Source organism: Physcomitrium patens, chromosome 7 (assembly GCF_059467195.1).
Source record: "Physcomitrium patens ecotype Gransden chromosome 7, ASM5946719v1, whole genome shotgun sequence".
NCBI lineage: Eukaryota > Viridiplantae > Streptophyta > Bryopsida > Funariales > Funariaceae > Physcomitrium > Physcomitrium patens.
In genome coordinates, this window is record NC_143416.1 from 7,623,021 (window position 1) to 7,642,574 (window position 19,554).

General features: G+C 36.4%; 1 protein-coding gene and 1 long non-coding RNA gene across 4 annotated transcripts; one reads left to right on the plus strand and one right to left on the minus strand.

The window, feature by feature from the left end:
- Positions 1-1,175: 1,175 nt before the first annotated feature.
- LOC112284352 (uncharacterized) lies at positions 1,176-5,725 on the minus strand. 2 transcript variants are annotated; one of them, XM_090251874.1, is made up of 8 exons: positions 5,235-5,725; positions 4,744-4,931; positions 4,451-4,636; positions 4,164-4,268; positions 3,991-4,062; positions 3,733-3,846; positions 2,001-2,297; positions 1,176-1,883 (listed from the first exon to the last, which is right to left on the minus strand). In XM_090251874.1, exons 1-8 carry the CDS (start codon positions 5,572-5,574, stop codon positions 1,488-1,490), a joined length of 1,698 nt encoding a protein of 565 aa, XP_090108000.1. In that variant the 5' UTR covers positions 5,575-5,725; the 3' UTR covers positions 1,176-1,487. The 2 variants fall into 2 exon arrangements, with proteins under 2 accessions (XP_090108000.1, XP_024379846.1); XM_024524078.3 differs by having other exon boundaries at positions 4,164-4,271.
- Positions 5,726-6,505: 780 nt separating this feature from the next.
- Positions 6,506-7,493, plus strand: LOC149988542 (uncharacterized). 2 transcript variants are annotated; one of them, XR_016504161.1, is made up of 3 exons: positions 6,506-6,645; positions 6,797-6,851; positions 7,356-7,493. It is a non-coding gene; the product is annotated as an uncharacterized LOC149988542 (long non-coding RNA). The 2 variants fall into 2 exon arrangements; XR_016504160.1 differs by lacking the exon at positions 7,356-7,493 and having other exon boundaries at positions 6,797-7,019.
- Positions 7,494-19,554: the final 12,061 nt, after the last annotated feature.

The window sequence follows — 19,554 nt, forward strand, 5'->3', positions numbered from 1 at the left end:
AGAATCCTTTACAGCACGTCCAAGATATCCTTCTGTTCCCCCTCAGAAGATGTATCCACGTGGAAAACTGAGCTCAATAGAAAGCGAGAGGAAAGGTTCTCAACTAGAAAGAGACATCCGAAACGCTCGGTATGGGATATTTTGATTGCAAACCACGCATGCGCAGATATTCCGAGAATGATCTCTAGAGCTCGATCAAACAACTCACTTTCCTCGCGACACTAAAGCTTTTTATTGTGATTGATTACTTCACAGCTGATGTACGCGTCGGAGGTACAGATAAACAGTTTTTCACCTGAATGCCATGACCTGTTCCGCATTAAGTCGAACGCAGAAAAGGTATGTCTCGGATATCACCCCGGGATGAGTGTCGCTAGCCGGTATTGCTGAGTCTCGTGGACATGATCAACTCGATGGTCAAGGTTTCGATTGGAAAGCCTCAAAGCTATACAGTGAGTAAAGATGGTCTGATCCCTAGGCATTCTCTGGGAGTCTCAGTACATGTGTTGGGAGCACACAAGCGATTGACACATGTGAAGTGAGAGTGGATGCAACAAACTTTCCAGTACTTTCTGATCATTAATGGAAAGTTTGAAGACTACACGTGCTAAGCTAAAACTTCTCTACTTATTCGTTCATCATACTGTATGATTACAGGATTCTTGACTTTTTCTGTTGTCCGCATAAGTATACAGGAAAGAAGTACACTTTCGAAGATTCTCATGATATCAGATAGTATTAAGGGAGTACGCTCAGCGAACGATATAAATTCTTCTTTATCCGACATTGCACGTCGTCTAGTCATATATCTTAACATAATTGCGTAGTATCAGAAAAAGTATCAATGAAGGCACAATTCTTTAAGAGAAAATAATGAAGTTACAATTCTTTAAACGCACTTAATGATGGCACAATACCCTGAGAAGGCATTTAAAGAATGCTAACTCACTTACCTCTATACAAGACAGCATTGCTGAATGCAACTGCACACTCAGTAAATGGAAAAACAGAATGTCATTTATGACTAATACACTAAAACGAATGTGCAGACAGGGCACATTCATCGGCCGCTACACCGAAGCGGGCAACACAGTAAAATCAGTGAAACTGACGCAATTCAAGAATTAGAAAATATATTGGACACAAATGTAAGACTGGCATCAATTACGTCAGACTACAGCAAATAGTAGTTTATATGCATTCTATGAGAACAAAAAGTAGCAGAATTCCGAAGGGCCACAAATAATAAAAACACTCTACCTCAACCAACAGTAACAAATCTCATTTGGCTGGTATTGTGCAAGAATGACCCATTTTCTACTAACGTCCTGACAAAATGATCTCAAAAGGATAAAAAACCACGTCTCATGCTCTGATAATCTGCATTGTTCAATTCTAAAATCCAGCACAAACGAGCAGCTGACTACATAACATCTTTCCTACACAAACTACAGATAACAAAACACGGGATGTGATTTACCACCTTTCTAGCTTTGAGTGGCTGACACAGCAGGAGGCTGACTAGCTGGAGCAGCAGGCGCACTTCCAGCAGCTGCATTATAATCATACCCAGTAGCTGTTGCTGGGGTCGTTGTGTCTCCAGTTGTAGCAGCATACCCAGATTGAGCTTGTCCATAACCATATCCTTGCTGACCAAACGCTTGTTGATCACCCTGTGCAGGCTGTGCATACGAGTAGCCACTGTAAGCAGGTTGAGCATATCCCTGCTGGGGATATCCTTGCTGACTATACGTTGTGGCTGGGTCACCATAAGTTTGGTTTTGAGCAGGCTGCTGCTGATAACCTTGGTAATAACTTTGCTGATTGTAGCCATAACCAGAGGACTCGGTTGGAGTAGCTGTCCCCTGAGGAGTTTGGTGTACCTGAAATTACGAAAAAAAATATTCGCAGTTCGACCAAGCAGAAACTAACGACATGCTCTGAAACAGTTCTCAAAATGCTTGAAAGAATGTCAAATAAACAGAAACATTTTTTAGAACCTGCTGACTTTGCTGCCCATAGTAGTCAAAAGAGGTTTGCTGTTGAGGCTGTGCAGCAGACGCAGGTGAACGCTGCTCCCAACCAGAGGAATAACCTCCAGCAGGCTGCTGAGAAAATTGGCCATAGGCTTGGGGAGGTGGTTGTTGGTAGGGTTGGGGGGGACCAGGATAATGAGGTGGCTGCTGGTATCCGTAAGGTGGAGGGGCAGCTGGGGGGCCCCACTGCTGAGGGCCAGAAGGCCTGTATCCACCACCGTGCTGTTGGTTGTAGCCACCTAGAGGCCTTGATGTTCGATTCTGCTCAAGCATCCGCCAAACCAGCAATATAGAACCTTACAAAATGCACTTTCTCACGACATGGCAACCAGCAACAACCAAGACATACATTCTTGCGTAACTAAACCCGCATAATCTTTAGAGGCATGAAAGTTGTAAAAATTAAAGAGTAATAACCCGCATACGAAGCGATTAGCAAGTACACGGCCCAACAATGACACTATGCATACAAAGTTCAAGAGGCAGGGCGAGTAGGGCAACGCTGACAGTTCAATGTCATCACACCACAGATATCATTAGGTTAGTCAATATGCACAAGCTGGACAAATTACTCTCACCTCATCCAAATTTGGGAGTGAGCGTTCAAGCTACCGGCGACACATTGAAGCCCCATCCTTGCTCAGTGCAATTAAAGTGCACCTGTTCCAGGCTTGACTAAATATGCCCATCCCTTACATACATACATACGATGATAACTATAGAACCACAGAGGATGCACCTCCCAGTCGTAGTACGTGAAATTCATATGCTAGAATATACATCCTAATTTCTAGACGATATATTTCAGACCCATTATTTTGGCACTCTGCGTATTTTAAATAAGCAAGACTGTGCCAAAATACATCTCCATTACTTAGAAATAATATCACGCCATCGTTACCTGAAAAGCATCATTCCCCATATCTCGACTTTCACTGTGGGGAGGCCTAAGATCAGAAGTGATGCCATTTGAAGTCCAAATCCCTTTCTCAGCGGCCAATTCATGAAAATTAGAACTTAAACTCGAGTCCCATGCGGCTAAACATGGAAAAGGTGACAGCTTTGTTACACAAGTAACCCTACTTCAGGACCTTCAAGTCTGACAACTCATACGCCCTGATCTATGATGAAATTAGTTGTCCTAAAGATATGCTGATGAGCAATGAAGAACCTAAGAAACAATTTTTAAATGAACCAGTGCATAAAAACAGGTTTCTAACCTCTACAAGATTCAGAACGGTTCTACCATGTTTAGCAGTTATCTTTCAGCGAGATGTAGAAACTGTATGTACAGCAAAAGTTCTTCTAAGAACTCCAAAACCAACACGTGACATGTAGCTGTGTTCAGTACCTTCCGATGCTCCAGATGGCGCAACACACCCTCGATAACTAGTGAGCTGTCAGAATTAGAACTCATCGCAAACAAAACATGGCCAATACAATTATCCTCAACGGAACCGCAAGCTGAGCCAAGGCAAAGTGACGAATAGGTTTCTCAAACGGCAGTTTCCTCTACATGGACTTAAAAGGCGAATCAACGATAATATTTCGCAAATATGCACCAGTGAAGTGACAGAACGATCAGGAAATTCCCTTGCACAATCGAACGCAGTAGCAAAGACCACAGATACCAACTCCGGCAGGCACAAACAGGAACATATAATTTGAACTTCAAATGAACTGAAGGCAACTGTACCTCGTCAATTACTTCCTTGATTAATTCATACGCCATGTCCGTAGCCTTCTTATTGCCTATTAAGGTCACCATCCTCTCTGTAGCTCCAGGCTCAGTCTCAGAATCATTTTGCACCTGCAATACAAAATCCATCCACTATTACCATGTACGTAATAAAAAGGCTCCCGTTGCCGCGATGGTAAAACTACAATGATACATATGTATTTACGATGTGTTCGGTTGCGCTTGCATTTTCACCCTATCACCACCACACTGTACCTGAATGCGGGCTCCAGAACGACTCTGAAGGTTCTTAATCGTCTCCCCACCTCGTCCAATAATCAAGCCAACCTACAAAATTCCATGCAATATTGTCGATCAGATTGTCTGAAGCATTGAGAATTTTTCCCCGAACATATCTCTTGTAATAGGCGTCAGGTCAGGAAAATGACCTTGTTATTCGGAACTTTGACTTGTACTTGCTCTCCAGCAGGACCGACTGGACCGCCAAAACCACGACCACCGAGTCCTCCACCGCCGGGAGTTCCCGCGGAGGCCTGCTGAGAATCCAACATTAAAACATTAAAACCAACTCATGGACGTTCACTCCCACAATGCTCGCTCTCCATGATATTAAAACAACCAGAATTATCTATGTAATGTTAGCATCAATTTGATGGTTCAAATTGCATTACGCTTCTAGTGACATTGTCCAAGTTTAAAGGGTTTGAAAGAAGACCTCAGCAATAACATCTTTAACGAGCTGCTCCGCACGACTAATCTGTTCAGGGGTACCCATGAGCTCCACTTGTCGAGTAGAAGACCGAGGGTCTGACTCGCCATCCCTAGCCACTTGAATTCGAGCACCGGATTGATGCTGCAAATACTTAATAGTCTCTCCTCCTTTTCCAATAACAAGCCCAACCTGTCAATAAGACGAAACGGGAATAAGGGCCATACTCCAGACTTGCTTGAGCAATCGCCATCGGGACAACACTATTCTCGGGGTAGGAGAGATTTACGGCAACGGACCTTTGAGTTAGGCACATCGATCTTCCTGGACTGATTAGGACCCCCTGGGCTGTAAAAATTTTGACCACCATGTTGAGGTTGATGATACTGCTGTGAACTATGTTGTTGATAGTCCTGATGTTGCTGGAGCTGATGGAAAGGAGGAATGTCTTCCGGAGGCTGGTCGTGGTCGCGCTTTAAATTGTCATCTGATCAAGGCAATAGACTCCTCGCATGTTAGAAGAACCATCCTCACCGTTTCCAAATATGGATATAGCACTCACAGTGTCACAAGAAAGTCATCCCCAAAGACACCAAGAAGTGGTCTAAGGAACACCAACCCTACCTCAGAAGCATTGGTGTATGCTCAAACCAATACGTCAGACATCAGTCATCCACAAACAGGTTGACTTCACACAGAGCACATGTGAGGGCTGTGGATGAAAGCAAGCTCCAGATAAGAGAGCGAGATAGGAGAAGCGAAACCGACTTGTGCAAAATGGTATACTTACCAGCGAAGGTTTGACCCAGATCCAGACCATTAGTCCGCCCAGACCCGTTGTGATCCTCCGCGCTATTTTCTTCCGTCCGAGGACGCTTGACCTCAGCCCCGACCAACCTCGCGGCTATTAGCGCCGCTTTCTGCTTCGCTTGCTCGAACTCCGACAACGGGGGTGGCACACTGTTGTACGTCACAGCGGAAGTAGGGGCCGATTCCCCGCCGTCCAAGCTGTTCCCATTGAAGTTGCCAGGCGCAGGCTCATCCGCCGTCTCATCGAACTTACGCTTGTTCTCCAAGCGAGGCGCCTGATCGTAATCCTCCGTCACCAGGGCTTCGCCGTCGTGCGCCATGATTGCAGAGTGGAACACGAGCACTATGGCGGACGCAACGAAAGGGGACTGCGAAGAGGAAGCAGAAAAAAAAGAAGAAAAAAATGAAAACAAAACGAAATGAAGGCGGAGCTGAGGAGAGAGAGGGAGAAAGAGTAACCTTCAAGAAGAAAGTTGCAAGCGGAGGAGTTGTGCAGTAAGACCTCGGATGCTATATACACTGACCTAAAGACAGCCCGCGCTGGGCCGTCGATCTGCAGCGCCGATCGATCTCAGCTGTCCAGGAGGGAGGTGGAGCATGACTCTCCCCGCGCCTTCGCACTGACGCCCTATTGCCCTTTCCCTTTCCAAGTTCTCCCTGTGATGGAGACGCGCCTTGCCTTGCCTTGCCCTTGCCGCTGCCTTTACCGGCGTGCGCCGTTGCAGTATCTCCCGCCATGCAATATACAGGCCCCTCTACACTCTGTTCGTGACTTTGTTAGCCTTGGTTGCTTAAAATAGCTGGCCAACCAATATGGACCTCCCACCATTTGCAAGAGATTTCAAGGCACGGCTTCCCATTGGTCTACAACTGCGTTTCATTATTTTATTGTCAATTGTTGTGGAATGTTTTGAGAAATGTGCATAAACTAGGGTTAGGAAAGTGTGTCATCCTTCTATTGGAAATTAACGTACGCATTTTTGGGGAGTGGAAACGACGTTGTGCAACCGGCTTTAGAAATTTGACCTTTAGTACAGTTTTATTCATTTTTCACACAAAATCTATGTGTTACAAGGGAAAAATACCCCGTCGTTACAAATACGTGCTCGTGCGTACGGGAATGGAAAAAAGTTGGAAATATACATCAAGATGCTTGTGTGATGTGATACATCTTGATATCCTTGAGAACTTGAAGTTTACCAGGCTCTCTGTCGAATTTTGTTGCGAGAGCAGAAATGTCCAATTGTTTCTCTAGTTCGGTACGCTTCAGTGATGCTTTCTTCAGCCAAGAGTTTCGGTATGACGAGAAGCGGCAGGATTTGCAGGAGGTCTGGAGAAAAGAGATCCCTTTTGGAAGGGGATGTCCACAATGCAAATGAACAATTTAGCAGGTGCGTCTATGGTAGGAAATTCTTATAGTGGTTTTTATCGCCGTTATTCCTTCTTCTTTTTTCCTTTTTTCTTTCGCTTCCAATGTTGGTGCCTTGATGAGCAGCAGAGTTAGGTGGAAGCTAATCGATACATTTTTGGCTCATTCCGTAGACTGAGCAGAAGCGCCAAGACTGGCAGAACGTGATCGGTCGTACCTGGAAACAAGGTAGCCTTAAAACTGAATTTTTGCATGTTGATAGTCGTAACTTGATTAGATTTGTTGAGTGAAGGCCAAGTCTCAAGCTCTTCAATCAAGTGCCTGTCATTGAATTTCATCTTTCTCGTTGCACAATACCTTTGAGAAATCTTACACCTCAGATTCGCGGCAATCAAATTCCATGAGCTACTGTGTCTATTTCTACGACTACCTCGAACCGAGGAAATGCAAAGGGACACACGCCCTTCTGTTCTAAAAAATACAAAAATTAAAACGAGGATCATGAACAGTAAGTGGAACTGACTATATGAGTGGTAATCAAGGCAACCCATGATGATAAATGCACACGACAACAGCATTCCAAGCTCTCAATAGCTCCATTAATAGCATGCAATGATCCACCGTTCTGGTGCATGATGCCACCACACATGAGAGTAGCAACACTAGCGAAGGCCTCGTTTCTCCCAAGATCCTCTTCACTGATCAATTCCATTGCGAACCCGGTGGCTGTAGATCATGTCTCTAGAGGAAATTCTTCCCCTCCGACAACATGCGTGGAAGCTCGAAGCAAAGCCTTCTGCAACGAATAAATAACAGATTCAGTGCTGAGTACTGAAACGAATTTCCTCACACCACAGCATCAAATAAGTATACTGTTAGCATTACATCACATGGCAACATACAGGACAGTAAATAAACAAAACTCAAGCAGCATGTGAAAACTGTGACCCTCAATGTAATTCCGAGTCACCGGTACAAGTGCCCACATCTCACGATTGTTCAAGTAGAGAGCTATGCCTTTAATACAAAATTGCTAACCTCGAGGACAGGTTGATACCTAGTAACTGGAGAACAGACCCGGAATAAGGGTTGATACCTAGTCACAGGGGTGAAAATCCAAAAATGTTCATGCTCCTGTGGCTTCAAAGTCGTCCTGTCAAGCAAGGGTAAGACCCGCTTGTACTTCCAAAATGCTTATTCTAAAAAACAATGAAGGGTTTTGAAAAATATTTCCTACCTTCGGCACCAAGCTCTTTTATTTTCTTTCATTCTGGCTAGTTTGCAATGTGAAGCAATAGCTCATGTTCTGGAGAGTCGTTGCAATTCTCCAGTGTTGTAGTGTTGATCCTTCAGCCTTGTCCTTCGGGCACAAAAGTTGTTCATTTCAAGTATCTGTAATTGAATATTGGGTTTGTTGGAGCGCCGATTGTTTCCTTCTTTGGCTCCGGCTATTGGACAGTACAATGTTATTCCAACATATGAAGCTCATGAGTTTCTGCACATTTGTCCTTTAAATTCTTGACTTTTTGTCAAAGAGCTAGGTTTGATGGTTGCACAATGATTTGCTTCATGCTTTGATGGTGGTTTAGAAGAGTAGTATTTGTTGAATGTCGACTTCATCTTGCAATCTACAAGATTTGGTCAAATTATGAGCCAAAAATGAAAGCATTTAAAAAAGTCAAGTAAGATGTTTAGGACAAGATAAGAAGCAGAACAATGTCACAAATACACTATGCAAGAGACCAAACAAGAAGTAGAATAGAAGATTTTCAATAAAACAATTAACAAGAAATTAATTTAACCAAATAAGTATAAGATCAATATCAAGAGGGGTGAGCTAAAACTCCAAAAGTTGTATTTTCAAGACTAAGAATCTCATCAATTCCAACTTTAATATATATAAGGTTTTAAGAAGCTCCTCAAGAAGTTCCCATATTGCTTCAAGATGAAGCACCCTTAAAAAGCACTTCAAAAAGTTTTCTTGTTGCTTGAAGATGAAACAACTTTAAGAAGTTCTTCAAGAAGTTTCTTTGTTGCTTAAAGATAAAGCAATCTTAAGAAGCTTCATAAGAAATTTCTATGCTACTTGTAGATAAAGCAATCCTAAGAAGCTTTTCAAATAATTTCCTTAATCCTCCTAAAACTTTTTATAACCTAATAAAATATTCTAAAAACCTTCTAAAACCTTCTAAAAATCTTCTAATAATATTTTAGAAACTTTTGAAACCTTTTAGAATCTAATAGAAAATTTTAAGAATATTTCTAAAATCCTCTTATTGGATGTCTCTAACATCACCTCTCCTTCTAATTTTGAGTTCCTCAAAGAGTATTGATTTCATATCTACTTTCTTTGATACATACAACATCTTATTAGTAACTTTATAGAAAAAAGTCATTTCAAAATAAGTATAGGTTTTTGAAGATAGTGTTGATGAAACTTCCATATTTTTTGCAATGTATTAACTAGATTTTCTATTAGTTATCACATACACTTATTAATATTGTAGCTATGCCAATGAATAAAATATTTCAACTTGCCTCTTTTTCATCAAGAATCAAGGATCTTTTCTACTCCATATTCTATGTGATTATCTATTTCAATGTAAGGCAATGATCATTGTATTCTTTCTGAAATAGTTGATTTTGAATAAGCCTTCAAGAAAGAAGCATGAAAGACTGGATGCACCTTTATAAATATAGGTAGCTCCAACTAATAAGCTATTGAATTGATTTGCTTTTGAATCCAAAATGGCCCCAATTTTTGATAGTCTAACTTATTACATGTCAAGGACAAGAACTTGATGAAAAAGCAATTCAGACAAGTGAGCCTTCACTCAAAGAAAGGTAACAAAATATAAATAAACAAGTATGTATATTGAAAGAGAAACTGGAATGGCTATTACCAAAGACTAGAAACCATGAAGACTCTTGAAACTAGACTGGAAACAAGAAAGGAGTTGACAAGAGTGAAGAAGGCTTCACTCTTGTCTCTGTATATACTATCTAACTAAGAGCTACGTGGCGACGTTCTATAGGACCTCCAATATGTGTTGACTTTGTAGGATACATGCCTTGATTTACAAGGCAAGTTTTTCTACGTGTGGATCACATTGTTAGCTTGGCCTTCAAGCTAACAACATATTTGGTACATAGCCAACTTGTTGACCACGTTTCTTATCCAAGAAGTCAATTAAAGATACCTATAAAGTCAAAGTAGCATCTATAAACCTTCTAGGAAGCTTCCAAAGCAAATACTATAGAATTAAGCTACTTTTATCTACTTTTATTTACTTCTACCTATTTATACATATAATTACTGGCTTACATGAGTATGTCCGTGACATTACCCCTTTTTTAGAGATGAGTTCCATGAGGAGCGGTCATCATATATTGAGAAAATCTATGATGCGACAAATTATATTCGCTACATATTCTGATCTTTGTTCTCTTTGAAGATGATTAATAGGGCCTCTAAACCATCAGTAGTGTCCCATACTAGGGCAAGAAGACCATCCAATTATTTGATCATTGTTGAGGCCTTCATAACTTCCTTGAACTAGAACATTTGGAATACCATCAAGAGTTGTTCCTACCTCTAGTAAAATCACCAAACATTGGGAGTCCCTTCCTAAGTCGTGATACCAAATGCGTTGTACCTCGCCATCTATTTGAGGAAGAACATGTCATTTCTAAAGATCTTCATCTTGATTGCGACGTCTTGAAGGTTGTGACAATCGTAATGTCTCATCCTGCAGGTCAGCAAATGAAGGCTCTTGAGTCAAATCCACTGGTTATTGATTCTCCATCTTTTGAGCGTCACAACTACAAAGAAGCTACAAACAAGGATTGAAAGTAGAATGTTATCTTGCCTAATGTTGTTTCTTTTATAAAGAAGGTTTTCATCTTGATTTTGATGGATGTCATCGATGAAAAGCCTTCACCGCCTTTATTACATTTGCAAGATTCTTTGCTGGCTCCCATGTGTGTTCACTAATATCATATCCGTGTCAATGGATAAGATATTCTAATTTATTTTGGCATCGCCTTGAATCTAAGACTTCTTCTACTTCAAATTCTTTATTATTATCTTTTATAGAAGGAGGTGGAGCTTGTCGTCTTCTTGGTATGTCCATTGTCTTCTATAGTTCAAGAAGAGACACGTGGAATATTGGATGGATTTTCATTGACTCCGATAGATGTAAACAATATGTAAGTGGATTGATTTGTGTAGAAATAGAAAATGGTCCAAGCCTTCGATAGTTCAACTTTTCACAAGGACGCGCGGTCTTGATATTGCGACAAAGTAGCCATACCTTATCACCCATGTGAAATGGTGGTTTTTCCTTTCGATACACATCTGCATTGACCTTTTGTTGTTCTTGAGATTCTTTTAATTGCGCCTTCATCGTTGCATGTAGCTTTGATAAATGAATCACCAAATCTTTCGCAGCAGGATTATCAACTTTTGAAAAGTTAAAAGTATCAAGTCATGGATGATAACCATAATTAGTAAAGAAAGGTGTTTGTTTTGTAGAAGAATGTACCATGTTATTGTAAGCAAACTTTGCCAATGATAAAAGAGTTGTCCAATCATCTTATTGGTAGTTAATAGTACATCTTAAATATTGCTCTAAAACTTAATTAACACGCTCCGTTTGTCCATTAGTTTGAGGATGGAATATCAAAGATAGTTTTATATTCATTTTTAGAATCTTGAAAAGAGTCAGCCAAAATCTTGATACAAATTGAGTTCTCCTATCTGATATAATATCTTTGGATAATCAATGATAGCGATAGATATTGTCAAGAAAGAGCTGAGCTATTTTTTCACGTGCGATAGATTTTGCACATGGTACAAAATGTGCCATCTTGGTAATACAATCTACTATCACAAATATAGAGTCATAAGAACTTGAGATTGGAAGATCCGTAATGAAGTCCATAGAAACAGAAGACCATTGTTGTTCTAGAATGGATAATGGCTGAAGAAGTCCAAAAGGTCGATGACGAGGAGTTTTTGATCTTGAGCAAATATCACATGGTTGTATAAAATCTTTGATTGCCTTCCATATTTGAGGCCACCAAAAATCCCTAGATATCAACTCCAAAGTTTTATTGTATCCAAATTTCCTGCTGTTGGGAAGTCATGACGAGCTTGAAGAACACGTAAACGTGCTTCTCGTTCTAGAACATATAGGCATCCTTCAAAATAGAGTAGGTTGTTCTTAAACTCGAATTTAGAGGGATCATAAAATTTAGATGAATTATTCTTGATATCATGGACAAGAGGGTTTGAAGACATATTTTATTGAATTTGCTTGAGAAAAGTTAAATCAACAGTCAATGTTGATTTTATTGCTCGAAGATGAAATTGCTCTAGCTTCAAGAGAACCATCCTTTGTTACTCAAAAGTTGCATGTCTTTCTTTTGGTACAAGATAAGAAAGTTTAGACAAGGTACCAGATAAACTTTATTGTTTTTTTGGCCGATAAGTGATGATGAACTCGAATCTTGATAAAGACATGCTCTAATGAGCTTGACGATGAATTAATATGCGTGTTGACATGAAATACTCGAGGTTCTTGTGATCTGTATACACGGTGACTAGGTTAGAAGCGTCTTCTAGATAATGATGCCATTCTTGAAAAGAATCCACAATAGCAAGAAGTTCTTTGTCATGGATCTCATAATTGATTTTTGTTGCTGAGAATTTTCTTAAATGAAAGGCTACTGGATGAAGTTTGTCATTTATTCCCATTTGTGACAATATCGTACACAAAGCAAAGTCTGATGCATCTATTTCTATAAAGAATGGTCTAGAAAAATCAACACGATATAAGATTGGTGCAAAAATAAATGCTGTCTTCAAAGATTCAAAAGTAACTTCCGCTTCTTGATTCCATTGGAGTTTATCTTTACAAGTCAAACGTGTAAGTGGAGTTGCAACTCAAAAGAAGTCTTTGATGAAGATCCGATAGTAGTTAATAAATTCCAAAAAGCATTGGACATCTCTTACCATTTTTGGAATCTTTCAATTTATAATAGTTTGAACTTTCTTAGGATCCATCATAAGTCCATCATTTGAAATGATGTAACCTAAGAAATCGACTTGAATAGTATGAAATACACATTTTTTTATCTTAGCATAGAGTCCTACATCTCTTAATTTTTGTAACACACGATGAACATGAAATTCATATTTTTCTAGATTCTTAAAATAGATCAAGATGTCGTCTAGATAACAGACTACAAAGTCATCCAAAAACTCCCAAAAAACATCCTTCATTAGATGTTGAAAAGCTGCTGGTGCATTTGTAAGTCCAAAAGGCATGACGTTGTATTCAAAATGTCCATACCTAGTTCGAAATGCAGTCTTCCATTCATCTCCTTCTTTGATGCGTACTAGATTGTATGCTCCCTGAAGATCTATTTATGTACAGATCTTAGCTTGATTTAGCTGATCAAGAAGTCCAGATATTAAAGGTAGTGGATACCTATTCTTGATGGTAATCTTGTTGAGTCCTCGATAATCAAGACACATCTACAATGATCCATCTTTTTTCTTCACAAATAGAATTGGAGCTCATGCCGGAGATTTAGAATGGCGTATAAAATTCTTGGCTAGATTTTCTTCAATATACTCCTTGAGTTCAGTCAACTCATTTTGTGATAAACTGTAGATTGGTCCGAATGGCGATTGTGCTTCTTCTTGAAGGTCAATTAAGCAATCATAGGGACGATATTTCAGGAGTGTATTCACATACTTTTTTTTCAAATACATCTTAAAATTCATGATATTGGCTTAGAATACTATATGAAGTCTTTGCATCATTAGAAATGGATGTGGCAAAAATAATATATGGTGATTCTTTCATAGCAACATGTAAGAAAGCTTTTGCACCTATAAACACATGTTTAATTGAATTGGACTTATGACTCTCTACTTGATTAACTACATTGGTAGTTATACTTTTAGACAAAGTAAGAGTTCGAGAAATCCATTCTATTTGAGGATTGTATTTTCTAACCACAATAAACCTAAAATGACTGGATTAGAGGGAAATCTAATGATATTAAATACTACAAAGCTATTATGACCATTGATTATTACTTCTATAGGAAGGATTTCGTGAGTAATATCTCCAGAAGATAATAGACGACCATTTATGACTTCTACATGAACAAGTTTAGTTTTCTTTATTAAAGATATGTTATGTCTTTTAGTAACTTCTTCATCTAAGAAACACGCTGAGGCTCCTAAATCCAATAAGGTAGAGGTTTTGTAATGTTTAGGTCCTAAAATAACATTTAATGTAAAACAAGGAGAGGGTTTTGCGGAGAGAATAGGACCTTTACTAGATGTTGTACAAGGTTCCAGCCGCATAGTCTGTATTGTAGCTAGACAAACTTGTTTTTCTACATATTGTCTTCTTTCACACCCATACTCCTCATTTTGTAATTGCGTTGTTTCTTTGGACAATGTTGAATAATGTGTTTTAGTTCTCTATAATATAAACATAATCCTTCTTGACGATGACGAGTCTTTTCTTGTTCAGTAAGTGGTTTGAAACGTATTGCATCGATTAACATATCTTTTACTTCTGAAGATATGTATTGAGTAGACGTAGGTGTTGCCATTGAATTGTAATAATATTGAGGCGTACTTATGTGACTCTTAGATCGAAATTCAAAAAGTTGATTATCATATTTTATAGCAAAATCAATTGTTTGACTCAATGTTTGAAGATCGGATAAATTAAGCATTAATTTTTTTACCTCATATTGTAATCCATAAAGGAATTGGCTAATGAGTGCACTATCATCCCACTTAGTATCAATCACAAGTTGTCAAAATTGTGAAGCATATATTGTTACAGATCGATTTCCTTGTCGTAAGATACAGATCTTATTTATTGTAACACAAATTGTATCATGTTTTCTATACATAGATCAAAATTCCACCAAGAAAGATTCTAAATTATCCAATATTGGATCTTGTCGTTGAAGAAAAGATGAAAACCATGATAATGTAGAACCGGAAAGTAGTGTTCGAATAAACCTGACTTGTGATCCTGGAGTTGGATAGCTTTGGGGTTGAAGTTCGATTGTCAATTGTACTTGATTGATGAATCCTCGAAACTTTGATCTCGTACCATCAGATTTCTTGGATAAGGTAATTCTTGGTTCTCTAGCATTTAAATGGTGTTCCACCATGGGAGAAGGGGCATGATTCGATGTAGATGTTGAGGCAGCTTTGATCATCTCTACATCTCTACTTTCTGTTATTCATGTTTTTCTTTCTGTTGGTGAATTAAATTGATACATCACAAGCATTAATAGCCTCAGTTACTCTTGCATTTATGTCATTACACTCTTCAATTCAATAAGCTTTGCCATGGTAACACCTAAAAAAAAAAATATCTAATATTGCTCAAGATAACTATGAGAACAGACTTGAGAACAAAAAAAATACTAAAAACAATATCAATTTAAAGGAGGATAATCCGCAACTCTTAATACGCTTATGTCTTATCAAGAAAAAGGGGTAATCTACTCTTAATCAAAAAAAGACAAAGCTCACATATTATAAGTATACTTTTGTCAATCTTTCAAGGACAAGAACTTGATGAAAAAGTAATTCAAATAAGTGAGCCTTCACTCAAAGAAAGGTAAGAAAATATAAATAAATAATTATGTATATTGAAAGAGAAACTTGAATGGCTATTACCAAAGATTAGAAACCATGAAGATTCTTAAAACTAGACTGGAAACAAGAAAGAAGTTGACAAGAATGAAGAAGGCTTTATTCTTATCTTTATATATACTATCTAACTAGGAGCTACGTGGCGGCATTCTATAGGACCTCTAATATGTATTGACTTTGTAGGACACATGCCTTGACTTACAAAGAAAGTTTTTCTACATGTGGGCCACATTGTTAGCTTGGTCTTCAAGCTAACAACATGTATGGCACATGGCCAACTTGTTGACCACGTTTTTAATCCAAGAAGTCAATTAAAGACACCTGTAAAGTCAAAGCAATGTCTATGAAGCTTCTAGGAAGCTTCCATAACAAATATTATAGAATTAACTTACTTTTATCTACTTTTACTTATTTCTACCTATTTATATATGTAATTATTGACTTACATGAGTATGTCCGTGACATTACAAGACTGATTGGTCTTGATATTTCTTTAAAGAAGCCATATTTTATCTCCAATTTAAAAAATATGAGATTTTTTTAAAAAAATTCATCTAAAGATGCTTTATAAAAATCTTAAGCTACTTATAAATAGAGCTTTAAAGTTTTTACGAACTATGACAATTGTTTTGTAAGAACTTTAGTTACTAGATTTTTCATCTTTTGATGTATCTAACAAATCAAGCTTTAGATAACAATAATAATTAGAATAAAATAGTATTTTCTAAGTTAAAGCATGAAAGATATTATTATAAGCAAATTCTACTAAAGATAAATAAGGGTCCAATCATCTTATTGATAGTTGATGGTACATTGCAAATACTTCTCTAATACTTGATTGACTTCTATTGTTTGACCATCTATTTGAGGGTGAAAGGTAGATAAAAGTTTGATATCTATCTTCAATATTTTGAAAAAGGATTTTAAAAACTTTGATACAAATTGAGGTCTTTGATTAGAAATGATGTCATCAAATAGGCCATAATGTCAATATATATTATTAAGAAAGAGTCTTTTTTTTTTTTTTTTTTTTTTTTTTTTTTTTTTCAAAAACTATTTTTTTGTAAAGGATAAAATGAGCCATCTTTATAAGTCAATCTACAACAATGTAGATAGCATCAAATACAATTGATGGCGGCAAATTAGTGATAAAATCCATTGATATTAAAGATTATGTTTACTTCAGGATTGGTAGTGATTGTAGAAGTTTATAAGAATGATGTTAGAAATTCTTGGATCTTAAACAAATGTCACATGAGAGAACAAAGTCCTTCATGGTCTTTCATATTTGAGGCCACTAAAAATTTTAAGAGATAAGCTCCAATGTTTTATAAAATTCAAATATCCTACAATTGAAAAATAATGACAAGATTGAAGAATACAAAGTTGCATTGGTCCTTTTGGAATATATAAACGATCTTCAAAGTATAAAAGATCTTCCATGAATTTGAACTTGTTATTGTGAAGGCACCGCTTGATATTACAAACCAATGAATGTTTAGTTGATGTTATACAAATTTATTCAAAAAAACTTAAATCAATAAGTGTAACCATAGAAGTAGCATAGAGACAAAATTATTTTGACTTAAAAAAATGATATATTATTGATCAAATGCTACTTCTTTGGCCTTTGAAATAAGATATGATCTCCTTGGTAAAGTATTTCATAGGCCTTGATGCTTTTTTTATGGATATATAATCATAAAATTAGAATAAGATAATGACATATTCTAATGAACTTGGTGGCAATTCAAAATCCGAATTGATATGAAATATTCCAAATTTTTGAGATCAATATATACAATCATAAGATATGTAGCACCTTCCAACAAGTGATGCCATTCTTGGAAAGAGTCTACAATTGTAAAAATCTCTTTATTGTGAATCTCATAATTAATCTTAATAGCTAAAAACTTTTTAAAATAGGACATAATTGAATAGAGCTTCCCATCCTTTTTTATTTGTGATAATACAACTCTTAATGTAAATTTGGAAGCATTAATCTCCAAATAGAAGATCTTTATGAAATTTGAATGTAGTAAAATTAGAGCTATAGAAAAAAATATCTTCAAATCTTGAAAAGTCTTTTGTACTTAAGGTCTCTATTCCAATTTATCTTTGGATATTAATTGAGTGACAAGACAAACAACTTGGGAATAATTCTTGATAAATATTCAATAGAAATTAGCAAATCTAAAGAAATATTATACATCTCGTGTTGTCTTTGGAGTTTTTTACTTTATTATAGCTTGAAATTTCTTTGGATCCATCAATAGGTCTTTATAAGATATAATATATCTAAAAAATTCTACTTTTTGTTGATAGAATATACATTTTTTTAATTTGGTATATAATCCTACATCTTGTAATTTTTTTAAGACTAACTGTACATGTTCTTCATGTTCTTCAAGAGACTTGGAATAGATTAAGATATCATTAAGGTAACAGATAATAAACTTATCCAAGAATTCTTAAAAAATATCATTTATAAAAAATTGGAATATAGCTAGAGCATTTATCAATCCAAAAGACATGGCATTATATTCAAAATATATGTATCCTATCTAAAATGTTGTTTTTTATTTATCTCTTTTTTTAATTGATATCAAATTATATTCTCCATAGAGATCTATTTTGGTGTAGATCTTAGCTTAACTGAGTTGTTCCAAAAGTCCTAATATCAATGGTGAGGAGTAATAATTCTTCATCATTAATTTGTTGAGGTCGCAATAATCAACATATATTTGTAAAGACCTATCTTTTTTCTTTACAAAAAGTATTGGTGCAATTGTTAGAAATTTGGAATGCCAAATAAAATTTCTTGCAAGATTTTTGTCAATGTAATCCTTCAATGTTGAAAGCTCATTCTATAATAGGTAGTAGATTGGGCCAAATGGTAGTTGAGTCCTTTCTTGAAGATCAATGGCACAATTATACAATTGATGCTTTGGCAATATATTAGTATTCTTCTTTTTGAAGACATCTTGAAACTCCTTATACTACTTTGGAATAGCTACTATCAAGCTTGCTTCTTTACAAGCTATAGTTGCATAAATAATAAATAGTATTTTCTTCTTAGTTGTTTTTATAAAAGCCCTTGCTCTTAGAAATAAAGGCTTTGTTGTAGATGACTTTTCGATAGCTTGTTCTTGAAGAAATTCTACAGGAAATTCAATCTTATGACATGTTCAATCTATAGATGGATTATATCTTTTTAACTATAAAAATCCTAAAATAATAGGATTGAATGAGATTCTAATAATATTAAATATTATTTTACTATTATAGCCTTCAAATAATATCTTTAGTAATATGGTTTCATAAATAATATGGCCTAAAGATAAGGTCAACCATCTATTATTTCAATGTATACAAATTTTGACTTTTGTAGTAGAGGAATTTTATAAAGTTTAAAAAACTCTTCATCTAAAAAAACAAGCAAATGCTCTTGAATCTAATAAGGCATTTTTTTGAAGTTTTTATTGGCTAAAAAATAAAAGTATAATAAAACAACAAGTAAGTCAGGTAGAGAGAGAAGAATCTTGATGAATTTGAAGTGTTGAAATATCCAGTTGTACAATTCTTATTTTAGCTAGGCCTCTTTGTTTTTCTTGAATGATTGCATTCCTAGTCTTAATTGTATGATGTTTATTTGGACAATTTTTAGATTTTTAATCTTTTTCACCACAATATAAGCATAAGCCTTGTTGAAACTAACACTTCTTCTCTTTTATTGTAAGAAGTTTGAATCATATTGCATTAATTTGTATATCCTCAGATCCAAAGTGTAGAAGTAATGTATTTTTTGACGTAGTAGAGTTCAAATTTCTAATGTGTTATTTTTTCAAAGTTAATGAGTATTGATCTTGATGACATTAAAATAATCAATTATCGCATTCTACAAGTTGGCTGATAGCTTCATTGAATGTTTGAAGATTAGATAATGATATTAATAGGTCTTTTACATCATTTCTTAGTCTTCAATAGAATTTCTTCATGAAAGCTGTGAGCTCTCAATCATACTCTAAAATTTAAATTTTTTTTATTTTCCTATTTTATAATAATTAAACATGTTAGATTAGGATTTATATAAGTGGAATTTAGTTTTATAGAATTTTTAGGATTACAACCCTTAATGGTATAAATCATAGTCTAATTCCTTGAATTAGATTAATTAGGACTAAAATGATAAGAGTTAGAAAATTAGAATAGTAACTTAGTTAGTTT